General features: G+C 35.0%; 1 protein-coding gene across 3 annotated transcripts in view; it reads left to right on the forward strand.

The window, feature by feature from the left end:
* The window catches only part of WRN (WRN RecQ like helicase), a 128,470-nt gene that overhangs the window by 17,706 nt on the left and 90,951 nt on the right, over positions 1-19,813 (forward strand). For 2 of the 3 annotated variants that reach the window (XM_063077195.1, XM_063077196.1), the window contains exons 2-8: positions 4,965-5,072; positions 5,717-5,829; positions 8,085-8,230; positions 8,719-8,867; positions 9,623-9,772; positions 10,932-11,001; positions 17,357-17,471. In XM_063077195.1, coding sequence (XP_062933265.1) covers positions 4,977-5,072; positions 5,717-5,829; positions 8,085-8,230; positions 8,719-8,867; positions 9,623-9,772; positions 10,932-11,001; positions 17,357-17,471 — 839 coding nt within the window. In that variant the 5' untranslated portion in view covers positions 4,965-4,976. Of the gene's footprint in view, positions 1-4,964; positions 5,073-5,716; positions 5,830-8,084; positions 8,231-8,718; positions 8,868-9,622; positions 9,773-10,931; positions 11,002-16,775; positions 16,845-17,356; positions 17,472-19,813 lie in introns of those variants that run through there. The other variant, XM_063077197.1, reaches the window with a different exon arrangement.

Here is a 19,813-nt window from a genome sequence, read left to right on the forward strand (position 1 = left end):
AAGCACTTGTATATTAAAACTTGCCTGTAGTTTTGAATTCCACATCATTCCATTAAATGATGTCAAAAATGGTGAGCCTAATGAAATTCAGACTCTTACAGTACCTTCTTTTCAGCTTTAGGAGAAGAAATGTGACTCTCTATTTCTTTACTGAAGTGTGTTGACAGTCCAAAGGAAGATTTATAAGCTAAAAGGAAAATATAAAATGATTCTATGTGAATGACTCTTACTTTGCAGGTTTGTTAAAGTATAGTTATTAGCTTCAAAAAATGGCATCCTTAACTGACATTTTGAACACTTGAATTAACTCAGTCAAAAATGCATTGATCAGAGTCTGGGCAAGATGGTGGAAGAGATGGTTCCCAGCCTCTCTCTCTCCTAAAAATCAACCGATTTACAACTATAAAAATGTAACATCAGCCAAGCTGGGGCCACTGGAGCTCAGGGGAAGAGGAGGAGAGACCTACAGAGTTCATGAAGGCAGGAGGAACCACGATGAGAGAAAGAAAAAACTGCTCTGAGCATTTTGTGCAATGGCTGCTTTAAGGCTGGAACTGATGAGCGCATGGAGAAGGAGCTGGCAGAAGCTGCATCTGTACCCTTTGGATGGAGTTATTTGGAGGCCACGGGGGAGAAGAGGGCCTTGGCAGCCCCCAGGAAGGAAGACCAGTAACAGGGTTCCCTGTGGAGTTTCTACACAACCCAGATACGCCAGGTCTCTAGAGAGCTGGAAGTACCTATAAGGTCAACCATTAAACCCTGAGCTGCACAAAAAGCCTTCCCAAGGGAAACAGCAGCAAAGCAGCAATTTAGCACCCACACAGCTCAAGTACTGGTTCCCACAGAAAGCTCCCCCATTTTAGAAGTAAACAAAAACAGAAAATTAGTTCCAGCCCAGGCACACCACCAGTGCCTAGGGGCCTGCCTAGGAACCCGACCCCACTCCCACAACTAGGCACACTGCCAGCACCTCGGGGCCCCGCCAAGGGGCCTGGGGCATGTAGTCAGGGACCAGACCTACCTCTCAAACCAGGCACGCTGTGCCAGTACCTCAGAGCTCACCCGGGGACTCAGCATGGAGAAGGGGACTGGACCCCCCTCCCACAACCAGGCACACCGCACCAGCTCCTTGGGGCCCGCTTGGGGACCCAAGGCATGGAGAAGGGGACTGGACCCCCCCTCCCACAGCCAGGTGCACTGCACCGCACCTCGGGGCCCGCTTGGGTCCCAAGGCATGGATCTGAGGACCGGACTGCTCTCCCACAACCAGGTACACCATGCCAGTGCCTCGGGGCTCGCCTGGGTCCTGAAGCTTGAAGCCAGGGACAGACACCTCCCATAACCAGGCACACTGCCCAGCACAAAGGAGCATGCCAAAAACATCACCTCCATGTGGTTGGCCCACGATAGCCACCACTATAACCATGGCTGCTGCGAAAGTACCTAGATGCCACAACCACCACGCAGATGGTCCGCCGACCACTGGATGCATTGACACAAAGAGAGTCACCAGCAGAGAAAAAGAAGAGAAGAGGACGTCTCTCTCCACAAAGCCCATTTCAGAGTGACAGAAGAAACATCTGCTCTATGATAATATTGGGGGACTGACCACATCTCTCAGCATTGGACAGATCATCTAGACAGCAAATCAACAGAGTAACCATTATTCTTAAAGACAGAGAGAAGAAATCTAGGGTAATTAGAGGGGGGAGGGGGGAGGAAGGGGGAATGAAGAGAGATTGGACAAGGGGCATAAAGAATAATTATGATTTATAACAATATATATGCTAGTAATATTGATTTGATGAACATATCTCAATGTTGAACCCCCAAAATATGTATAATCAATTTTGATTCAGTAAAAATTTTTTAAAAATGCAATGATTGTGTGGAAAATATATTAACATGTACTGATGAAGTTTATGGATTTAGAACAAAAATTGACTTTTGGAAAAGTGAAGTTAAAATGGTTTTAGAGGTGATGTTTAACTGGTGTTATCTGAATCCTAAAGAAGAATTAGTAGTACTAGTAGAGCAAAGTCAGTGTGTCTGAGACAAAGGTTTAATATTATTTTGAAATACTTGATATAAAAAAATTCAATTGTATTCAAAGCTTACGTATATCATTAGCAGGAATTAACATATTTCTTAGTTAAAGAAATGAAGCTATTAGATTTAAAGAATTTTTGTACCCTTAAATAAGATTTAAAGAGATTGAATTGTTGGAATACTGGCTAATGGTGAAAAAGGACTTCTAGTCTATTGGAGCAAAGATTCTTCTTTTGCTGTTTGCTTCCGCTTGTGCCAGTAAAGCTTCTTTGAATTTGAAGAAAATATTGTTAAAAAGTCTTGATCAGGAGTGCAGTGTAGCGTAAAACCTAATATGTATTTTAACATTAATAATAATACATTAATAATAGTAGCATAAAACCTAATATATATTTTAACATTAATAATGATAATTTTACAATCAGAAAAAATGGAAAATGAAAAAAAGGAAACTGAAGAAAGTAAGATAAAGACTAATCAAAGTAAGGTGAAAAGGAAAACTCAAATTCTTATACTACCTGTGAATGAAATGAAATTCCCTACCAAAAGACAGACATGTTCAGATTGGGCTATTCAAAATAAAAACCAAAAATAAACAACAAAGCAACAATAAAAATCCCAGACTGCCTTTACAATAGCGATAAAGGTTGATAAGTTGTAGATGGTGGTAGATAGATAGGCAAGATGATTTCAGGAGAAGTCCAAACCAAAGCAATTAAAATACAGTTTTTATTTCAAAGAAGAATTTAAGATCCTTTAAAAGTACAACACGAAGCATTATGAAATGACAAAAGATGTAATTTTAGAAAAGATGTGTCAGAGTTGTTCACACTCAACAACATAGCTGATAAATATGTAAATAAAAATTATTTTGTGCTGTGACCTTGATCCTTTCCAAGAATAACCTTTATCTGATTAAGAATTAAAATCCTCAGGATTTTCCTATTGCAAATTATTTTACAACTTTAATTTTCTCTGTGCTTTTTATCTTTCTCAAGATCTGAGTAAATTTGACAAAGATGTTAGTTTATGAACAAATTTCTTTCAAAATCTTTGCTTCGAATCATCTAGATAGAATTTTGTGTGAAAAAGTGTTTACATCTAAAAATGAGAAATTTCAAAGTAAAATGATTTTAGGGTTGTGGATAGGAGGGCAGAGTTACTGAAGTTTATATTATTTCTGTTTTGAGAGTGTAAGTAAATTACAAAATTACGGTGTTGTATAGGTGGTTTTAATAGAGTCACATTATTTGCAGAAATCTCAGTTTTCTGGCATTTTGCCAATGATCTACTCTGAGTATAGAAGAAATTTGTTTTTCAGTTTTATAAACATATTTTAAGATTAAGAACAGATCATATATATACTTTTTGAGATCTTTTGACTTCTAATGTCAAGGGTTTGAATTTGTGGCAAACATAAACTTATTAATACATACTAAGATTTGAAAAATGCTTTGCAGTTAATAACTCGTATATTTTACATATTTTATCTTTTTATATATAATGCGTGTGGTAACACCTGGAATTGAGTTATCAGTTCTGATTCAGTGAATCATAGATCTTACCCAATGCCAAACTTTGCTAATGATTCAAAGAGTATAGGCAAGCACCACGTGCAGATGGGACATTCTTTTTTTGGAGGACTCCCAAACTGTAAGAAACGAATTTCAAAAATGTCTCTATCTCCTGCATTAGGACACATTATGGCTTTGGATTAACAGACTAGTTTTGAGCAATGTGTGCAGAAGCATTGCACAAAGGAAGTTGTTTTGGTTTTTTAACTTCTACAGGAAGTTAAGCAGCTATAGGAGTAAGTTACAAGCCTGCTGTTAACCCTTCCCTTCCCAATGCATAAGAGCAATGGAATTTGTTCTATATGGAGAATTTAAGTTTGATAAAGTAATATTTCAAATTTTTTATTCAATAAATTAGCAGTATTCTCAGTTTTTGGTTCATGCTTGGGAAAATGAACAATTAAAATGGATAGTTGCCAGATATTGTTTAATTTCTTCAGTTTATATTGCTGAATATCAAATATAACAGGCTATCCCTAAATCATAAATAGTTACTGTGATTATTTAATATTAACATCATGTTTCATTAGGAGAATCTTCAGGTGTGTATTCAAAACTGTTAACCCCTTATTGGAAATTGGAGATAATAGGAACTAAGGTTGAGGTTTGAGGAATTTCCTAAGAAGTTAAGGTTACTTCAGTGTAGTAAAAGTCACATCAGGGTATGGATCCATTTTACCATGAACAAAAAGAATATGTCCTGGTTCTCTTATTCAGTATTTTAACCATACTTGAGTTTGGTTTACATTGATAAGCTAGTAACAGATTTTTAAAAAATCCTCTAAGAAACTTTTATTCTTAGGGAAACTTGTTCAGATACTAGGCCGAGAGCATAATAAAAACCCCTTAATAGAGAAGAGCTGTTATCTGTCTTCAAAATTAAATCTTCAAGTAGGATTCTGAATAAATCTAACATTTTTGCTGAGTTTACTTAGAGCTTAGTGATAATCATACAGAAAATTAAAGACGTCTAACAATCTATAATAATTTATACACCCAAGTATTCTCGTTGTTAATGAGGTAAAGGTTATTCTTTGAAAGGATCAGAATCATAGAATAATAGAATTTTGAAACTGCCAGAACCTTAGAACTCAATTAAAATGCCTAACTTGTTTTAGAAGGAAGAAATACTAATTGTATAGTCATTAGATCTTAGCATATTGTATTCATTTCTTTTTCTTTTGCAATTCTAGCTCCTAAATCTATACCTGGGCCCAGATGCCAAAATTTAAATATGTACATTTACTTTTCAGTCATATTGACAGGTTATCGCTGAGTTTTCTTTCAAAGATTGTGTTGTATTTACTCCTAAAGTCATCATTTAAAAAATTTTTCTACTAGGGCATTTTAAAGATGAATGAAAAAAAATTGGAAACAACTCCACAGCAGCGGAAATTTCCTGAGTGGATGTCTATGCAGAATGAAAGATGTGCTGTAGAAGAAAGAAAGGTATGTTGTTCGTTGATTATTCTTTCAGATGGGAAATTTAATTTAAATTTGACTGTATAATGAGTCAAACCTCACTTGTAAACTTCAGGTCGTTATTTAGGTCAGAGTTGCTGTCGTGTGAATGAACCAGAATCTAGTTCTTGAATGGTTAAATGGAAATAAATTTTAATTTACAAAATGAGGATTCTTACTGCTTACATTTTATATCTAATTTGCATGGTTGACGTTACATGTTTGTTGTAATTCAGATAAGAATTTAGACAGCATTAATTCTGGTGAATTTTTTGGTTAAGCCAGTTTAAATCCTCATAGATTTAAGCACCAACCAGTCTTTAGCATTTTAAGGCAACATTATTACACCTAGAATTCTAATATAATTGTCAGAAAAAAAACCTCAGTAGAATAAATGCTTTTGTGATAATAGGATTAGAAGTTTGAAAACAAACTTGTCAGGAAAAGTAAGTTTACAGTGTGATGGCATTATCTTTGTTAATTGTCCTTATGACTTCATTAGTCTGTAAAGCATTAGTTGGTAAAACTTCGAACTATAAATTGAATGCTTCAGTGAACTTTATATTTCAGTGAACACTTACTATCTAATGTATACTTTATTTGTGCATATTTCGAATTTTATTTAACTTAAGGCATCTATTCAGAAGAGTGTTTTTGAAGATGACCTCCCCTTCTTAGAATTCACTGGATCTATTGTGTATAGTTATGAAGCTAGTGATTGCTCTTTTCTATCAGAAGATATTAGGTAAGAAATTGAATTTCCTGATTTCATTTGATTTTTTTTTTTTTTTTTTGGTGGTTTGTGGGTGCAGGGATCCAAACGCTTGACCTTGGTGTTATCCCTAATTTCATTTGAATTTAGATCCTTAGATGATTGTAACTATTACGGTAATAATTTTAAGTATACTGAGTTTTATAGTTGAGGTGTGTTAAATAGGTAAGTATTTCTACCTATAGACTATCAATAAGTTCTAGTCTCCTTTTTAAATAAAAAGTAAAATCACTAAAAAAAAAAAAAAGAAATCACCGAATTAAAATTTATTATTATTAAGATTGTACATGTTTATGGGGTCCAGTGTATTGTTTTAATAAATGCGTATATTGTATAATGATTCACCGAGGGTAGTTAGCATATTTATCACCTGTACCTATATTGTGGTGATAACATTCAAGATCTTCTTTTCTAGTTATCTTGAAATATACAATATTATTAGCTATAGTCACCCTAGAACACCAAAACTTATTCTTCCTTTCTCACTGTAAATTTGTACCCTTTGACCAACCTCTCTTCATTCCCCGCTCCCATCCTCAGCCTCAGGTAACCACCATTCTGTTCTCTACTTCTTTATGAGAACCCCTTTTTTAGATTCCACGTATGAATGAGATCATGAAGAATTTTCCTTTCTGTGCCTAGCTTACTTCAGTTAACATAATGGTCTCCAGGTTGCCACAAATGCCAGTCATTCCTTTTTTATGGCTTAATATTTCATTGTGTATATATACCACATTTTTTTCATCCATTCATCTGTTGAGAGATGTTTAGGATTTCCATCTCTCAGCTATTGTGAATAGTGCTACAGTGAGCACAGGAGTGCAAGTATCTTTTCACCATACTGATTTTATTTTATCTGGATATATACGTGGTACTAAGAAATTTGAAATATATGTATTGGTTAATTTGGAAGGTTTTCTATTACTTTAGATAATTTTTTGACTTTTAATACTTAAGATGTTATATGTAGACCTACTGAACACATTGAGGAGTTAATCTGGTCACTGTTATTCATCTTGGCCTGAAGCAGAAGTTTAGTTTCTTTTATTTTTTAAATATATACTTAATTTAAAATAAATTGCAAAATAGGCAAATAGAAACAATAATAGACAATAATATAATAAATACTCATATTTCTCCCATCTAGCTTTATCAAATCTTTTTTTTTTTTTTGGTGGCCGGCTGGTAGTGGGATCTGAACGCTTGACCTTTGACCTTGTTGACCTTGGTGTTACAGCACCTCACTCTAACCAACTGAGCTAACCAGCTAGCCCCTATCAAGTCTTAATATTCATTTTCTTCAAATTTTTAATAAGAAATGAAACAATAAAATACATCTGAAGCCTCATATATATCCTTTCTGATTCCCCCCTGCGCTCCTCTGATGACTTCAATCATGAGTTTAGTGTTCCCTCATGTTTTTAATAATATTCACAGTTTTATACCCCTAATATTATATATTATTTTGCCCATTGAAAAACTTGTAAAAATGCTATTGAACTATATGTGTACTCTGCAACTTTTTATTCAACTTTATGTTTTTGATAAATTTTTTTGTTGATCTGTGTAGTTCTATTTTAACTTTTATGTGATACAACACTGTCACTATGCCACAATAGATTCATTCTCTTGTTGATAGAAATTTAGTTTGTTTCCAATTTTTTGCCTGTAGGAACAGTGTTATAGTGAACATAAACATTCTTAAACATATCTGCCTCTGTACACATATGAGAGTTTCATATATTTGTGAGAGAAATTGGCAGGTCATAGTGTTTATGCCGCTTCAACCAGTTATTGTCAAAGTTTTTTCCAAGAGGATTTTACCAATTTATACTTTCAGCAGTACTGAGCAGTCCCACCAATAATCTTTCTCAGCACTTGATATTGTGAGGCTTTAATTTTTGCCAGTCACATAGATGTGAAATCTTGTAGATTTAGTTTGCTTTTCCTCTGATTTCTATTGAGAATCAGTGTCTTCACATATTTATTTGTATTTCCTTTTAAAATTACCAGTTTCTGTTTTTCTCCATTTTTCTGCTGCATTATTTGTCTTTTTAAACTTATTTTTCAAGGAATTTGAGATTTTTTTGGCTATTCATTATCAGCTGTGTGTATCACAGATCTTCTACCAGTTTGTGGTTTGTCTTTTAATTTTTGAATGATGTCTTTAGTTATGTGGAAGTTTAAAATTTTAATGTAATTAATTTAAACTATTTTCCCTCCTTTAGCATGAGTCTCTCTGATGGAGATGTGGTAGGATTTGACATGGAATGGCCACCAATATACAATAAAGGGAAACTACACAGAGTTGCGCTAATTCAGTTGTGTGTGTCTGAGAGCAAATGTTACTTGTTTCATATTTCTTCTATGTCAGGTTGGTGTCTCTCTTTTTTTGTTTCATTTTAATATGGCTGGTAATTGTAATATGTCAACTTTATCCCTATAAAATTAAGCTCTTTCATTTGCTGGCACTTCTCTCATCATCTTACATTTATTTAAGTATTCATGTCCCACCTGATTTGTTCACATCCCCTGTTTTATTTAATTTTCACAACATCCCTGTGAGGCATTGATATTTCTCCCATTATAGAGAAGAGAGAACTGATATTTAGAGCAGTTAAATGACTAGGTCTGTACTGCTAGTATGAGCAGAGGTGGCATTCAAACTAGTTGTTTTTTCTTGTCATTTTGCAATCAGGACGTTTTCTTTAGGTAAGAAAAGTAATACTCAAGGTGAGTATGTTTCTGAATTTAAGCTTAACATAAACACAAATTTAAACATAAACATGGTATGTATAAGAAGTAGAAAATAAATCTGTCATACTTGGCAGAACTTATGGAAATAACAATAAATTGTTACAGTTTTTCCCCAGGGATTAAAAATCCTGCTTGAAAATAAAGCAATTAAAAAGGCAGGTGTAGGAATTGAAGGAGATCAGTGGAAACTTCTTCGTGACTTTGACATCAAATTGGAGAGTTTTGTGGAGTTGACAGATGTTGCCAATGAAAAGGTAGAAGTAATACATATAGTATTTTTATAGATAATTTTGTGTCTCACAGAATGTTTCTTCTATCTGAATGTTAGATTTTTTTGAAAAAGTAATTTAAGCTATATAATGTTTTTGTAGCAATAAAGAAGTTCCAAGTGAATGTTCCATAATGAAAACTTTCAGTTCTAATCCATTTTCTTGGCATACAGTTTCTTTAAGCAAGTACTCTTCCCTCCCTTCCTCTCAATTGTTGGTACTATTTCACTTTGTAGCATATATTTGCAAATTTAAATATTGTATTTTCAGTTTGTCTTTTTAATCCATTTATACCAATAACTTTTTTTTTCTTTAAAGGGAAAGCATAATGTAGCTTTTGTGGTATAGTGCTCTTAGTGGAAGTTTGACCATCAGTTCTATCTCCCATATTTCACATATTTTATTAATGAAGTCATTATATTAAATTCTCATATTTAGCCAAGGATTCAGTTGGCTGGGAAGTAGAAAGCCTACTAACCTATTAAACTTTTTCCCATGAACATTATTTATAAAGTCCAAGAATTCTAATACCTACAAATGGGGTAATTCCAGGATTGAATTCCTATGGTGTGGATTGCAAATGAGGTTTTTAGTGACAGGAAGTTTATTGAGGGCCATTGGTGGGTTATATTTTGGTATAATATTTCCAGTTTTATTTGTGGCATTGTCATTTGGTGGTGTTTAGGGATATCTGAAAATAGAAGGAAATAATTTTTCCTCTGATTTTTCATGACTTTTAGCTGAAATGTACAGAGACCTGGAGCCTCAATGGTCTGGTTAAACACCTCTTTGGCAAACAGCTTCTGAAAGACAAGTCTATCCGCTGTAGCAATTGGAGTAATTTTCCTCTCACCGAGGACCAGAAACTGTATGCAGCCACTGATGCTTATGTATGTGCTTAAGAATCTTTAGATTGTGATGTATTTTTTAAACTCTATCATAAATTACTTTAGAAAAATTTTATTGTGATGGCACAATCTCAACTAAAATATATCAGTTTGGCATTTAATGAAACTTAATTCTTGATATTAATTAGCAAATATTAATCAACAGATTGTTCAATTCTAGGCATTTTCATTGTTATGAAGCCAACATAATGTCCAAATTGTGTATAAAAAAATGTGAACTTGCTGAAAACATGAAAGGCTAATAAGCCCAGGCTGAGCAAGCACAAGTGTTGATGATGTATTTGATATATAATCAACTTCAGAATAAAAATAATTACAAGATAGTTTCAATATTGAAACTGGCCTTATTTCTTATAATTATATTTAAAATGTGAAGATTTAGGAAAGTTACCTTCAAATTTAGCTTGCTGCTGCTGTTCAATATATTTTCATATTTATATGTTTGTATGTAGTGAAATCTGGGCTTATCTTTACATATTAGCACTACTGTGTTTTTTTTTTTAAGAAATATATTTTATTCCACAGTAAATTTCTTTTCCTCTATTTTATATTTTTATTTGTAGATTGATTATCTTGTTTCCCTTTTTGCATCTGTTTTTAGGAATGGAAACTTCTTTGGTTTGTAGCCAGAATGAAACTTGTTTTTGTCAGGGAAATAGTGTGATAATTTTCCTTTTTAAAAAATCATAAAACTTGTTGAGAACTAGCACAAGTTCATGAAACATCAGTGTGATTTGATTGTTCCTGTTAATAGTACTTAGGAGGACTGTTCGTACACAAACATTCTCAGCTGATTTAGTGAAATGGAAGTGGATATCTGTAATCAAAATGTATTTCTCTTACAAGATTGTATTTCGTTGTATTCCATTTATAGTGATTTGATTTGGATACCTGCTTGTAATATTGGGTTTTAAAAAAAGTGAAGACTTAAACTTTTAAGACTTAAGCAGCTTACTTTCTCTATTGTTATAATTGGTGTGGTGATTAAATGAAGACATATAGATCTCTGTGTAATACAGTAGGTTGAATTCAGTGTTTTGGGTTCTTTGGGAATCACTCTCGGGTTTTTCTAAAGATGGGACATATAGTTTTATTTTGGTTATCTTCAGCATGCTTTTTTCATTTTTCTGTTTTGCTATAGGCTGGTTTCATCATTTATCAAAAGTTAGAAATTTTGGGTGATGCTGTGCAAGTTTTTGCTGTAAATAAAGGTATGTTATGATCTAAAAATAAAACATACTATGTAAATTGGCTCTTTTGTGAGGTTTATCTCCTAAGAGACAATAATCACATTATTTGCAAAGTTTTTAGTGTTACAACTTCTTGAATGTCTGAAAAGTGTTGACATTAGGGTGAGGTCAATAAAGGCCGACTCTAGGGTTTCAGGTAGTGTACTTGTGGCAAAGCAGGACTTAAACTACTTTTACTTTGTAGAATTGCTGTTCATTAGGCTTCTAGAGTTGTGGCTTTGTGGCTTTGATAACATCACCTAGCTTTCTCCCAGTCTGGAAATTATGTACATCCTTGCTATAAATATTTTAAATGCTTTATATATAGTGCTTTAAAATATATAAGATGATTTACAGTGTACTGATTTAAATTTCTAAATTTCCTCTGCTGTTTTTCTCCAAAAAGGATGACCACTTCATTCAACTGTAGTGCCTTTCTCAGATGTTTTGATAGGTCAGTGATAGAAGGGGCCATGTGATAGCATGGGTGAGCACAGCTTTTGTGTTACATAGACCAATAATGGAATGTCAGCCAGGTGACCTGCGATATACCTGTTTCCCCAGGTTTGGGATGTGGATAATAGCATAATATCTATTTCATAGAATAGTTGAGCACTAAAAGGAACAAAATACTCAAAGCAACTATAATGATATATATAGAGTTGTTATTACTATTCCTGTAGCTTCCTTTTGGAAATTTTAAATAATTGTGTTTGTTAAGATGTTAATTAAATTAGGCAATTTTGCTAAATACACTTAAAAATATGGCATGACCTCCTCATATAACATTATATACTATCCTTTATAATTATCATTGAGAAGGGATTCACACCCTTTGAGGTAGACCCTGCTTCTTTACATGTTAAGGTAGAAGATTCTTTATACTTACTTTCTCTCCCTGGAAGGCCACTTGTGATGAGTGCCTGCTGATTCTCTGTAGCCAAAGATACTGTGGCTAGAAATTATCTTGATTAAGTGAGGCAGATGATATGTTTTGAAGCTGATTTGAAGAATAATATATAATAATTTATTTAACTCAGAAATGAAATTCAACAGGGAGGATTCATGATTTTCTGATTTCATAGTTTGCAGAATTGCTTGTAAGTTACACTTACAATTTTGTCTCTGATGAAAATGCTTCCTAGAAATGTTTAAGATATTGTTCACTAAAGTAAAAAACATTAATAAGTCAGTATTGGTATCTGTACTTGTTGTAATGCTAATTCTTTGACTCTCACATTTTTCCTTCTGTTACATTATATGTGTGAGTATATTGTGACACATGAAGTGAGGTAACTTGACTCAGATTCCAGTGAAGATTACCATCTTTTTTTTTTCTTTCTCCTTCCATTTTTCTCTTCCTTCCTTCCCACTGTTAAGCCAGAGGTATCAGCCTCACTATTCTCTAATTTCCCTAATGTGTATGTGGATATTTTCACACGGCTGCTTTTTTGGTTTGTATTATAAGATTGTGTTTTTTCTTTTCATTAAAGGATAAGAAGTAGATTATAACTTCAGGAAATAAAAGTATATTTGCACGTTGTTTCTCACTGTTAAAATATTGATTTATTCCCAAGATGGTAGCTGATAAACACTAAATGATACAGTAGTTAAATATGTATTTATTCATTTATTGAATATTGTTGAACTCTTTATGATATGGGAATACAATAGTGGACAAGACAGGCATGATATGTTTCCTGAGTGACCTACAGTTTTAATGGGGGATATAGATGAGTGAAAAAAAGCAATTGCAGTATAGGAAGATGAATCTTATGGCATGGGAAAACAAGGTGTTGTAGTCAGCACACAGAAGAGGCATCCAATGCATATTTGGAGATACTTGAGAATATGTTCTGGAGGAAGTGATGTTTAAGGCAAGACCTGAAATAGGACCAGGATTTAGCTGGCTGAAGAGTAAAGGGAAAGTGTCATAGACACGGGAGACAGCAGGCGCGAAGTGTCAGAGGTAAGAGAATTCATGATGTCTCTAAGCAATTGAAAGTAGTTCAGTATGGTGAAGCATTGAGCGTGACAGAGTGAGTGATGAAGGAGAAGTAGAACAAGGACAGCATTAACTGTGTTAAGGAGTTTGCATTTCCTACTAAGCGGAATTGAAGCTATTGAAGGTTTTAAACATAGGAGTGAAATGAATTACATTAGAAACAACAATAACAACAAAAAACACAAAAATGAGTAGAAAATAGATTGTAGGAGGGCAAGTCATGGTGGGAAGACCTTTTGGGAGGTTGACTATAATCCAAGTGAGAGGTAATGATAACTTGAATTGATTATTTGTATTGAGGATGGAGAGAAGTGGATAGATTCAAAATACATTTAATAGAGCAGTAGAATCAAGAGAATTTGAGGTAACGATGAGAGACATGGATCAAGGATCATTCTTGTGTTGTTGGCATAAGCAGTAGGAATGAAAAACATTGACAAGGAAGAACAAGATTTGGGGATGACATAGAATCATACAGTTGATTTTACGTATATTAAAGGAGGGAAACATGTAAGATAGCAAAGTGGAGAGGGCCAGTAGGCACTTAAATATATAGATTGTAACTCAGAGGATAGTAGGAGTTAAAGAATTGGGACTAGGAGTCTTGAGAAACTCTTAGTGTTTAATGTTTGTGTGGAGGAGAAGACACCAAAGGAGTTACCATTGGTGTAGAAAGAAATTAAGAGGTGTGGTATGCAGAGAGCAAATGAAGAACATGTTTTGAGTAGGAGGACTTTACCAACTTTTAAATTCTACTGAGAGTCTAAGGAACTGAGGACTTAGAATTAATCATTGGATTTGGCAATGTGGCAATTATTTATAGTCTTTTACTGCAATAGCTTTGGTGTACTGGGTGACAAGAGTGTTTTGAGGAGAGAGTGGTCATTTGGGTCACATGCTATTAAAACAAAAAAGCGTTCACAGGCTTCAGTAACATGAAGTTACTATAACCATAGCAAGAGTGCAGTAATGGGATCCTATTAATGTGAATAGAAGAGAAGTTAGATTTAAGGAATGTGATCTAAATCATATGTAAACTGCCTTTTTTAGAAGCTTCGTTTGGAAAAAGAATATTCATTGATTCATATAACATATTCGTTGAGTGTTTATTATGTGCCAGGCACTGTTACAGTTGCTGGGGAAAATCCACTGAACAAAACAGACCAAGCCCCTTTATTTCGTTTGATTGAAGCGTGGGAGCAAGCCGTGTGGATATCTGAAGGAAGAGCATAGCAGTCTTAGAAGAAAGAAAGAGCAAAGCCTCTGAGGGTCAGTGCTTGCCTTGTCTGAGGAACAGTGAGGAGAATGGAAGCAAAATGAGTAAGGGTAAGAGTGTTAGGAAAGGAGGCTAGAAAAGTAGCTTGGGCCAGATCATTTAGAGTCTTGTAGGTTGTGAATCTTACTTCATGTTTTATTAATGAAAATAAATGTGATGGTGTGTGAAGGGAAACCCTTAGAGGGTTTGAAGCAGAATGACATGATTAAATTTTTATTTTAAAAGGATTTTTCTGGCTGCTGTCAGAGAACAAGTATTAGGTAGGGAGTTCAGGCAGGGAGTTAGGAGGGTATTGTAATAATCCAGGCAAGAGATTATAATTGTATTAGGCTCATAGCAACAGAAGTGAGAAGTGGTAGATTCTGTAGATATTTGAAGGTATATATTGTGAAGGATTTGCTGATGAATTTTCTGTAAGGGGTCAGATAATATAGCAACTGATAGAACAATTGAGATATTTTGGTCAGATTAATTGATGAATGGAAGGGTCAGTTATAGTGCAAGATTCTGGGAAGAACAGGTTTGGGTGAGAAAAAAAATCTAGATTTCAGTGTTGAACATGCTAAATTTTAGATGTTTATTGATATCCAAGAAGATATCTTAGTTGGAAATGTGATTTGGCAGTTCAGGGGTAAGGTTGAGGTTGGAGAGGTAATTTTTGGGAATCATAGGCATTCAAATGGTAAAGCAAGTGAAACTGCATGGGATAAAATAGGGAGTGAATGAAGTAGCAAACAAGAGGTATTGACATCAAGGGTACACCAACATTTAGAGGTCAGAAGATGAGAGAGGCTCAGAGGACTGAGAAGGGGCACCAATGAAAGGATGAACAGGAAGTGTGTTCAGAAGCTTGTGAAGAAAGTGTTTTAAGTAGGAGGAAATTATCAACTGTTTTCAATCTCTGAGAGTTTGAGTGAGATGATCTACAATGAACAATTAGGGTTGACAGTGTGGAGGCCATCAGTAACCCTTCCAAAAGCAGCTTTACTGCACTGAGGGCGGTGGGTGAAACTTATTGGGGTTGATTTAGGAGAAAATGGTAGCAGAAACTTGGAGACAGTGAGTATGGACAACTCTTTCAAGGAACTTTGCTGTAAATGGGAGTAGAGATATGAACACAGACTAATTAGCAGACGGGGTGGGTGGGAAGATGAAGTAGTTCTCTTATTGTTTCTATTTTCTTAGTGAAATAACAGGGGAAGTTGTTTCTTGAGTAAAAGGAGGGACAAGCAGGTTTTGGAGGCTTAAGAAAAATGAAAAGGTGTGAAATAGTCATCTTGAGAGTGGAAAAGTGGGAAATGTAGAAGTTAACAGTACAGAGGGTTCATTTGAGATCTGTATCATAAATTTAAAGTGAAATAAGTCATCATAGTTGTGTTTTATTTTCAACTGTATTCACCTGCTTTGGTGTAGATGTCAAGTAGGAAAAAAGCTAGGTTTAATTAGAAGAGGGGCTTTGCCAGGTGAGTACCACAGAGGGAGGTGAAGAGCAAAGGAGTTGAGAGTTTATATATACAAAGGAATGATTACTATAATGTAAGCAAGAAAGGAAAGTAAGACACATTACTTATGTGGGAGTGGGAGTGGGGAGGATAATGCATAAAGAAAAGGTGGTAGGGTCAAGAGATTTGGTTCTGAAAGTGTCTAAAAATTGTTGCACTGGTGTAAGCATGCTGGAAAGAAAGACAGGCACGCTGGTGTTCAGAGGGTGGAATGTTTGCAATTGAATTTTGGAAGTGGTGACTATTGGCAATTACAGGGTCAAGGGTATGACTATGGTAATGAGTGGCTGAGGTCAGTTGAGGAAAAGGTTGTTGGACATTAAGGGGTCAAGGAATTGAAAAGCACATACTTTTGGATGGAACGTCTTTGTGGATGTTTAAATCACTAGTAGTGGAGGGAAAGACAGTTAATGAGTCAGATGCTAAAATGTTCAACGAATGGAAGGATGTGATTTTGAGATCACAAGATAACTATAACAATCAGGGATAACAGGTTATGTAGTCCTATATCATATGCTTCAGAGGAGCTGGACTTTTCTTTTCTTTTTTTTTTTTTTAATTTTATTTTGTCGATATACATTGTAGCTGATTATTGCTCCCCATCACCAAAACCTCCCTCCCTTCTCCCTCCCCCCCTCCCCCCCAACAATGTCCTTTCTGTTTGCTTGTCGTATCAACTTCAAATAATTATGGTTGTTATATCTTCTCCCCCCCCCCCCCGGTTTGTGTGTGTGTGTGAATTTATATATTAATTTTTAGCTCCCACCAATAAGTGAGAACATGTGGTATTTCTCTTTCTGTTCCTGACTTGTTTCACTTAATATAATTCTCTCAAGGTCCATCCATGTTGTTGCAAATGGCAGTATTTCATTCATTTTTATAGCTGAGTAGTATTCCATTGTGTAGATGTACCACATTTTCCGTATCCACTCATCTGATGATGGGCATTTGGGCTGGTTCCAACTCTTGGCTATTGTAAAGAGTGCTGCAAGGAGCTGTACTTTTTGAAGGGCAAGAGAAGTGATGAAGAAATTCCAAGCAGGTAAAGGGTTTGTGTAAGGAGGGCAGGTTTTGTGTTGTTGATGGAGGATGATGTACCAGAGAGAATGAAGTTGAGAATTTGGAAGATGATCACTGATTAGAAAGCATGCATTTTATTTTGGCGATGACTGATAATGAGGGCAATGAGGAATGACTGCTGGATAAGGTTTTGTTTACCAAAGTATTATTAAGTAGCAGCCCACATGGTGTTATATTGATTTCTGATATTGAAATAGTACAGGAGGGTTCAGATTCTCATTTCTACCTTCTCCTTCCTTGGTCAGTAACCACTGGATTATAACATGTATGAACGCAGATCATTTGGAATTTATTCTAAAATTTAAACAGCAAAAATTTGAAAGGGAAATAAGGTAACTGAGGTGATTTGGGGATTGTTAGAATTCATTTAAGAAAAGAAAATGAAAAACAGAGCCCTAATACTATTTAATGAAGTGGCTAAATAAATGTCTCTCCTTTGTAGCTTGAAAATAAATATTGATTTTTTTTCCCCAGAGAAGGAAATCCTACCTAGTGACATGAAGAAACAGTTGACTTCTATCTCTGAGGAGGTGATGGATCTGGCCAAGCATCTTCCTGACACTTTCAGGAAATTAGAAAATCCACAGAGGTTAAATATTATCTATTTTTTATCAATTCTCTTTGGTCTTATTGCAAATTCCTGTATATGAAGAAGTAATGTTTCTTAAGGTAGACTCATACAAATTTGCTTGACTACACACACATAGACTGATGTACAAGTTTAAGAAATATCTTTTCAGTTGTTAAATAGTGATTCAAGGCTTATCTGTCTGTTTTGTAGGATATTTTATGAAACAAATATATAAATTATTTATACGTTTTGAAATTGGTTTTTATTCTTTTTTAAAAAATTAATATTATTTTTTTACGTTTTATGATGTGGGGCAGTTGGGAGGGAGGGGGAGAGGGGAAGATGGAAATGGGATGGAGGAAGGAGGAGGGGTGGGATTGAGGCCTGTGGCACCCCCTCATTCCCACAGGGGAAACCAGGGGGCTCCCAGCAGTTGTTTGGTCATTGCTGGGCTGGGTGCAGATGTCGGGGGTGTGTGGCAAAAGCCCTTGCCCACCACCCCAGTGCCCCAAGGACTTTTTGCTGTGGCTGGGTGGTTGTTGCTGGGCTGGTTGTGGGTCCTGGGGGGATGTGGCCAAGGCCCTTAGCCCCCCACCACCCTGGCTTGGGAGAGCCTGGGTTGCTTCCTGCTGCAGCTTGGTGGTTGTCACTGGGGTGGTTGCGTGTGTTGGGGGTGTGTGGAAGGCAGGACAGCTTTTGCTATTTGTTAGAGTAAATATTAGTTCTCTTACATGGAATATGTCATTTTTTGGTGTTAAAAAGGACAAATGAGCCCGTACAGTGCTGTCAGTCCATCTAAGCCACTGTTGCTGTTTATAGATAACAGCATTCTCTCTGCATTTAACAATTAAACTGTGTCACATATCTGTTCCTACTAAACTATTTACATAGTTTTTATATTTGAATAGATATGTATGAGTATAATGATAAATGTTTTTTATAAGATTTAAAGAATTTTAGAATATTAAAATTAGTGTTTTTATTTTGCGAATTTTTAATTTTTATTTTTTTGGCAGCTGGCTGGTACAAGGATCTGAACCCTTGACCTTGGTGTTATAATATTGCACTTCTAACCAAGTGAGCTAACTGGCCAGCCTTGTGAATTTAATTTTGCATTGATTTTGTTTGTGTTAATGTGGACTTTGTCAACTTAAGCTTGAGCCCAACTTTGGAGTGCTGTTAATGGTGCTGTTTTCAGTGTGGAAATAACTTGTGAAATAATCCAGCTCTTTTGATAGTTTATTCCCAGGAAAGATCAAATTATTATTTGAATCATTAATACAAACTCTTAAAAGCCGTGTCAGGTTTTATTAAGTATTGATTTTAAATACAGAAAAATTAGAAGGCCTAAGCAAAAGCACCAATTTGCTCATCATGTTCCCTTTATTCCTTCTAATTTCTGCTTTGATGAAGTACCTAAAAATTGCTTTAATAAGCCCTACCCTACAACTAATGGACAAAATAGTTTGCCTCATCTTACACTCTAGCAGTGGTTCTCCATTCCAGTTAACCAGATTTGGTTATAATATAGCTATTTAAAGTCACTTTGTTGAAATGTTGCACATTAGCAACTGCAATTAAGGAGTTAAGAAATTCAGTTCATATTTATTCATATGCATCTTACCCATATTTTCTAAGTTGTTATACTTGCCTACTGATGGAAAAATTTTTTTTCTATTCCAAAGAATATGTGTCCAGTTTAGAGATTTTTGAAGATGCAAAACAACATCATTTTCAAATTGTAGCATAAACACTCTTATGTGTTGCAGTTGGGATTGGTGATTGATCAGTGGACTGAAAAAGTTCGGTAAAACATGGGATCATAAAACTTTTCTTTTAACTTAAAATATTAATGTATGTTTGTTCCCAATCTCTTAGTATATGTCAAGGCCTTTTCATTAAATATAGGCCTACTGTTTGGAGTTCTACAGAGTGTGTCTTATTTAAACCACACTTGTAGCATCTACAATTTATAATTTCAATTTCTTTAAAATGGAGTGATTAGGGTACTTACTGCTGAGTCCTAGGAATTTTTGTGGTTTTTTTTTTCCTCCAAGCTTTTATAGTTAGACCATAGTTTATCAAACAACTTTTTTTTTTTTTTTTTTTTAAAGAAATTTGCTAGGTCTTCCCATGTGTTCAATTTAGAATTTAATGAGATCGTTTTTTTTCCTTTTTTCCTCCCCCCTTTGATGGTCATGTATCATTGATTTACTTTACATTTAATTAAATTAATTACCAAATGAAGTATAGCTGACATAAACAAGTTTGGGACCAAACACTACTGACTCTTAGTAAACATGCAAGTCAGCTAATGGATGCAGAAGTGCTTAGCTGTGCCAGAGAGTAGCCTACCAGTT

Source organism: Cynocephalus volans, chromosome 13 (assembly GCF_027409185.1).
Source record: "Cynocephalus volans isolate mCynVol1 chromosome 13, mCynVol1.pri, whole genome shotgun sequence".
In the NCBI taxonomy this organism is placed as follows: domain Eukaryota; kingdom Metazoa; phylum Chordata; class Mammalia; order Dermoptera; family Cynocephalidae; genus Cynocephalus; species Cynocephalus volans.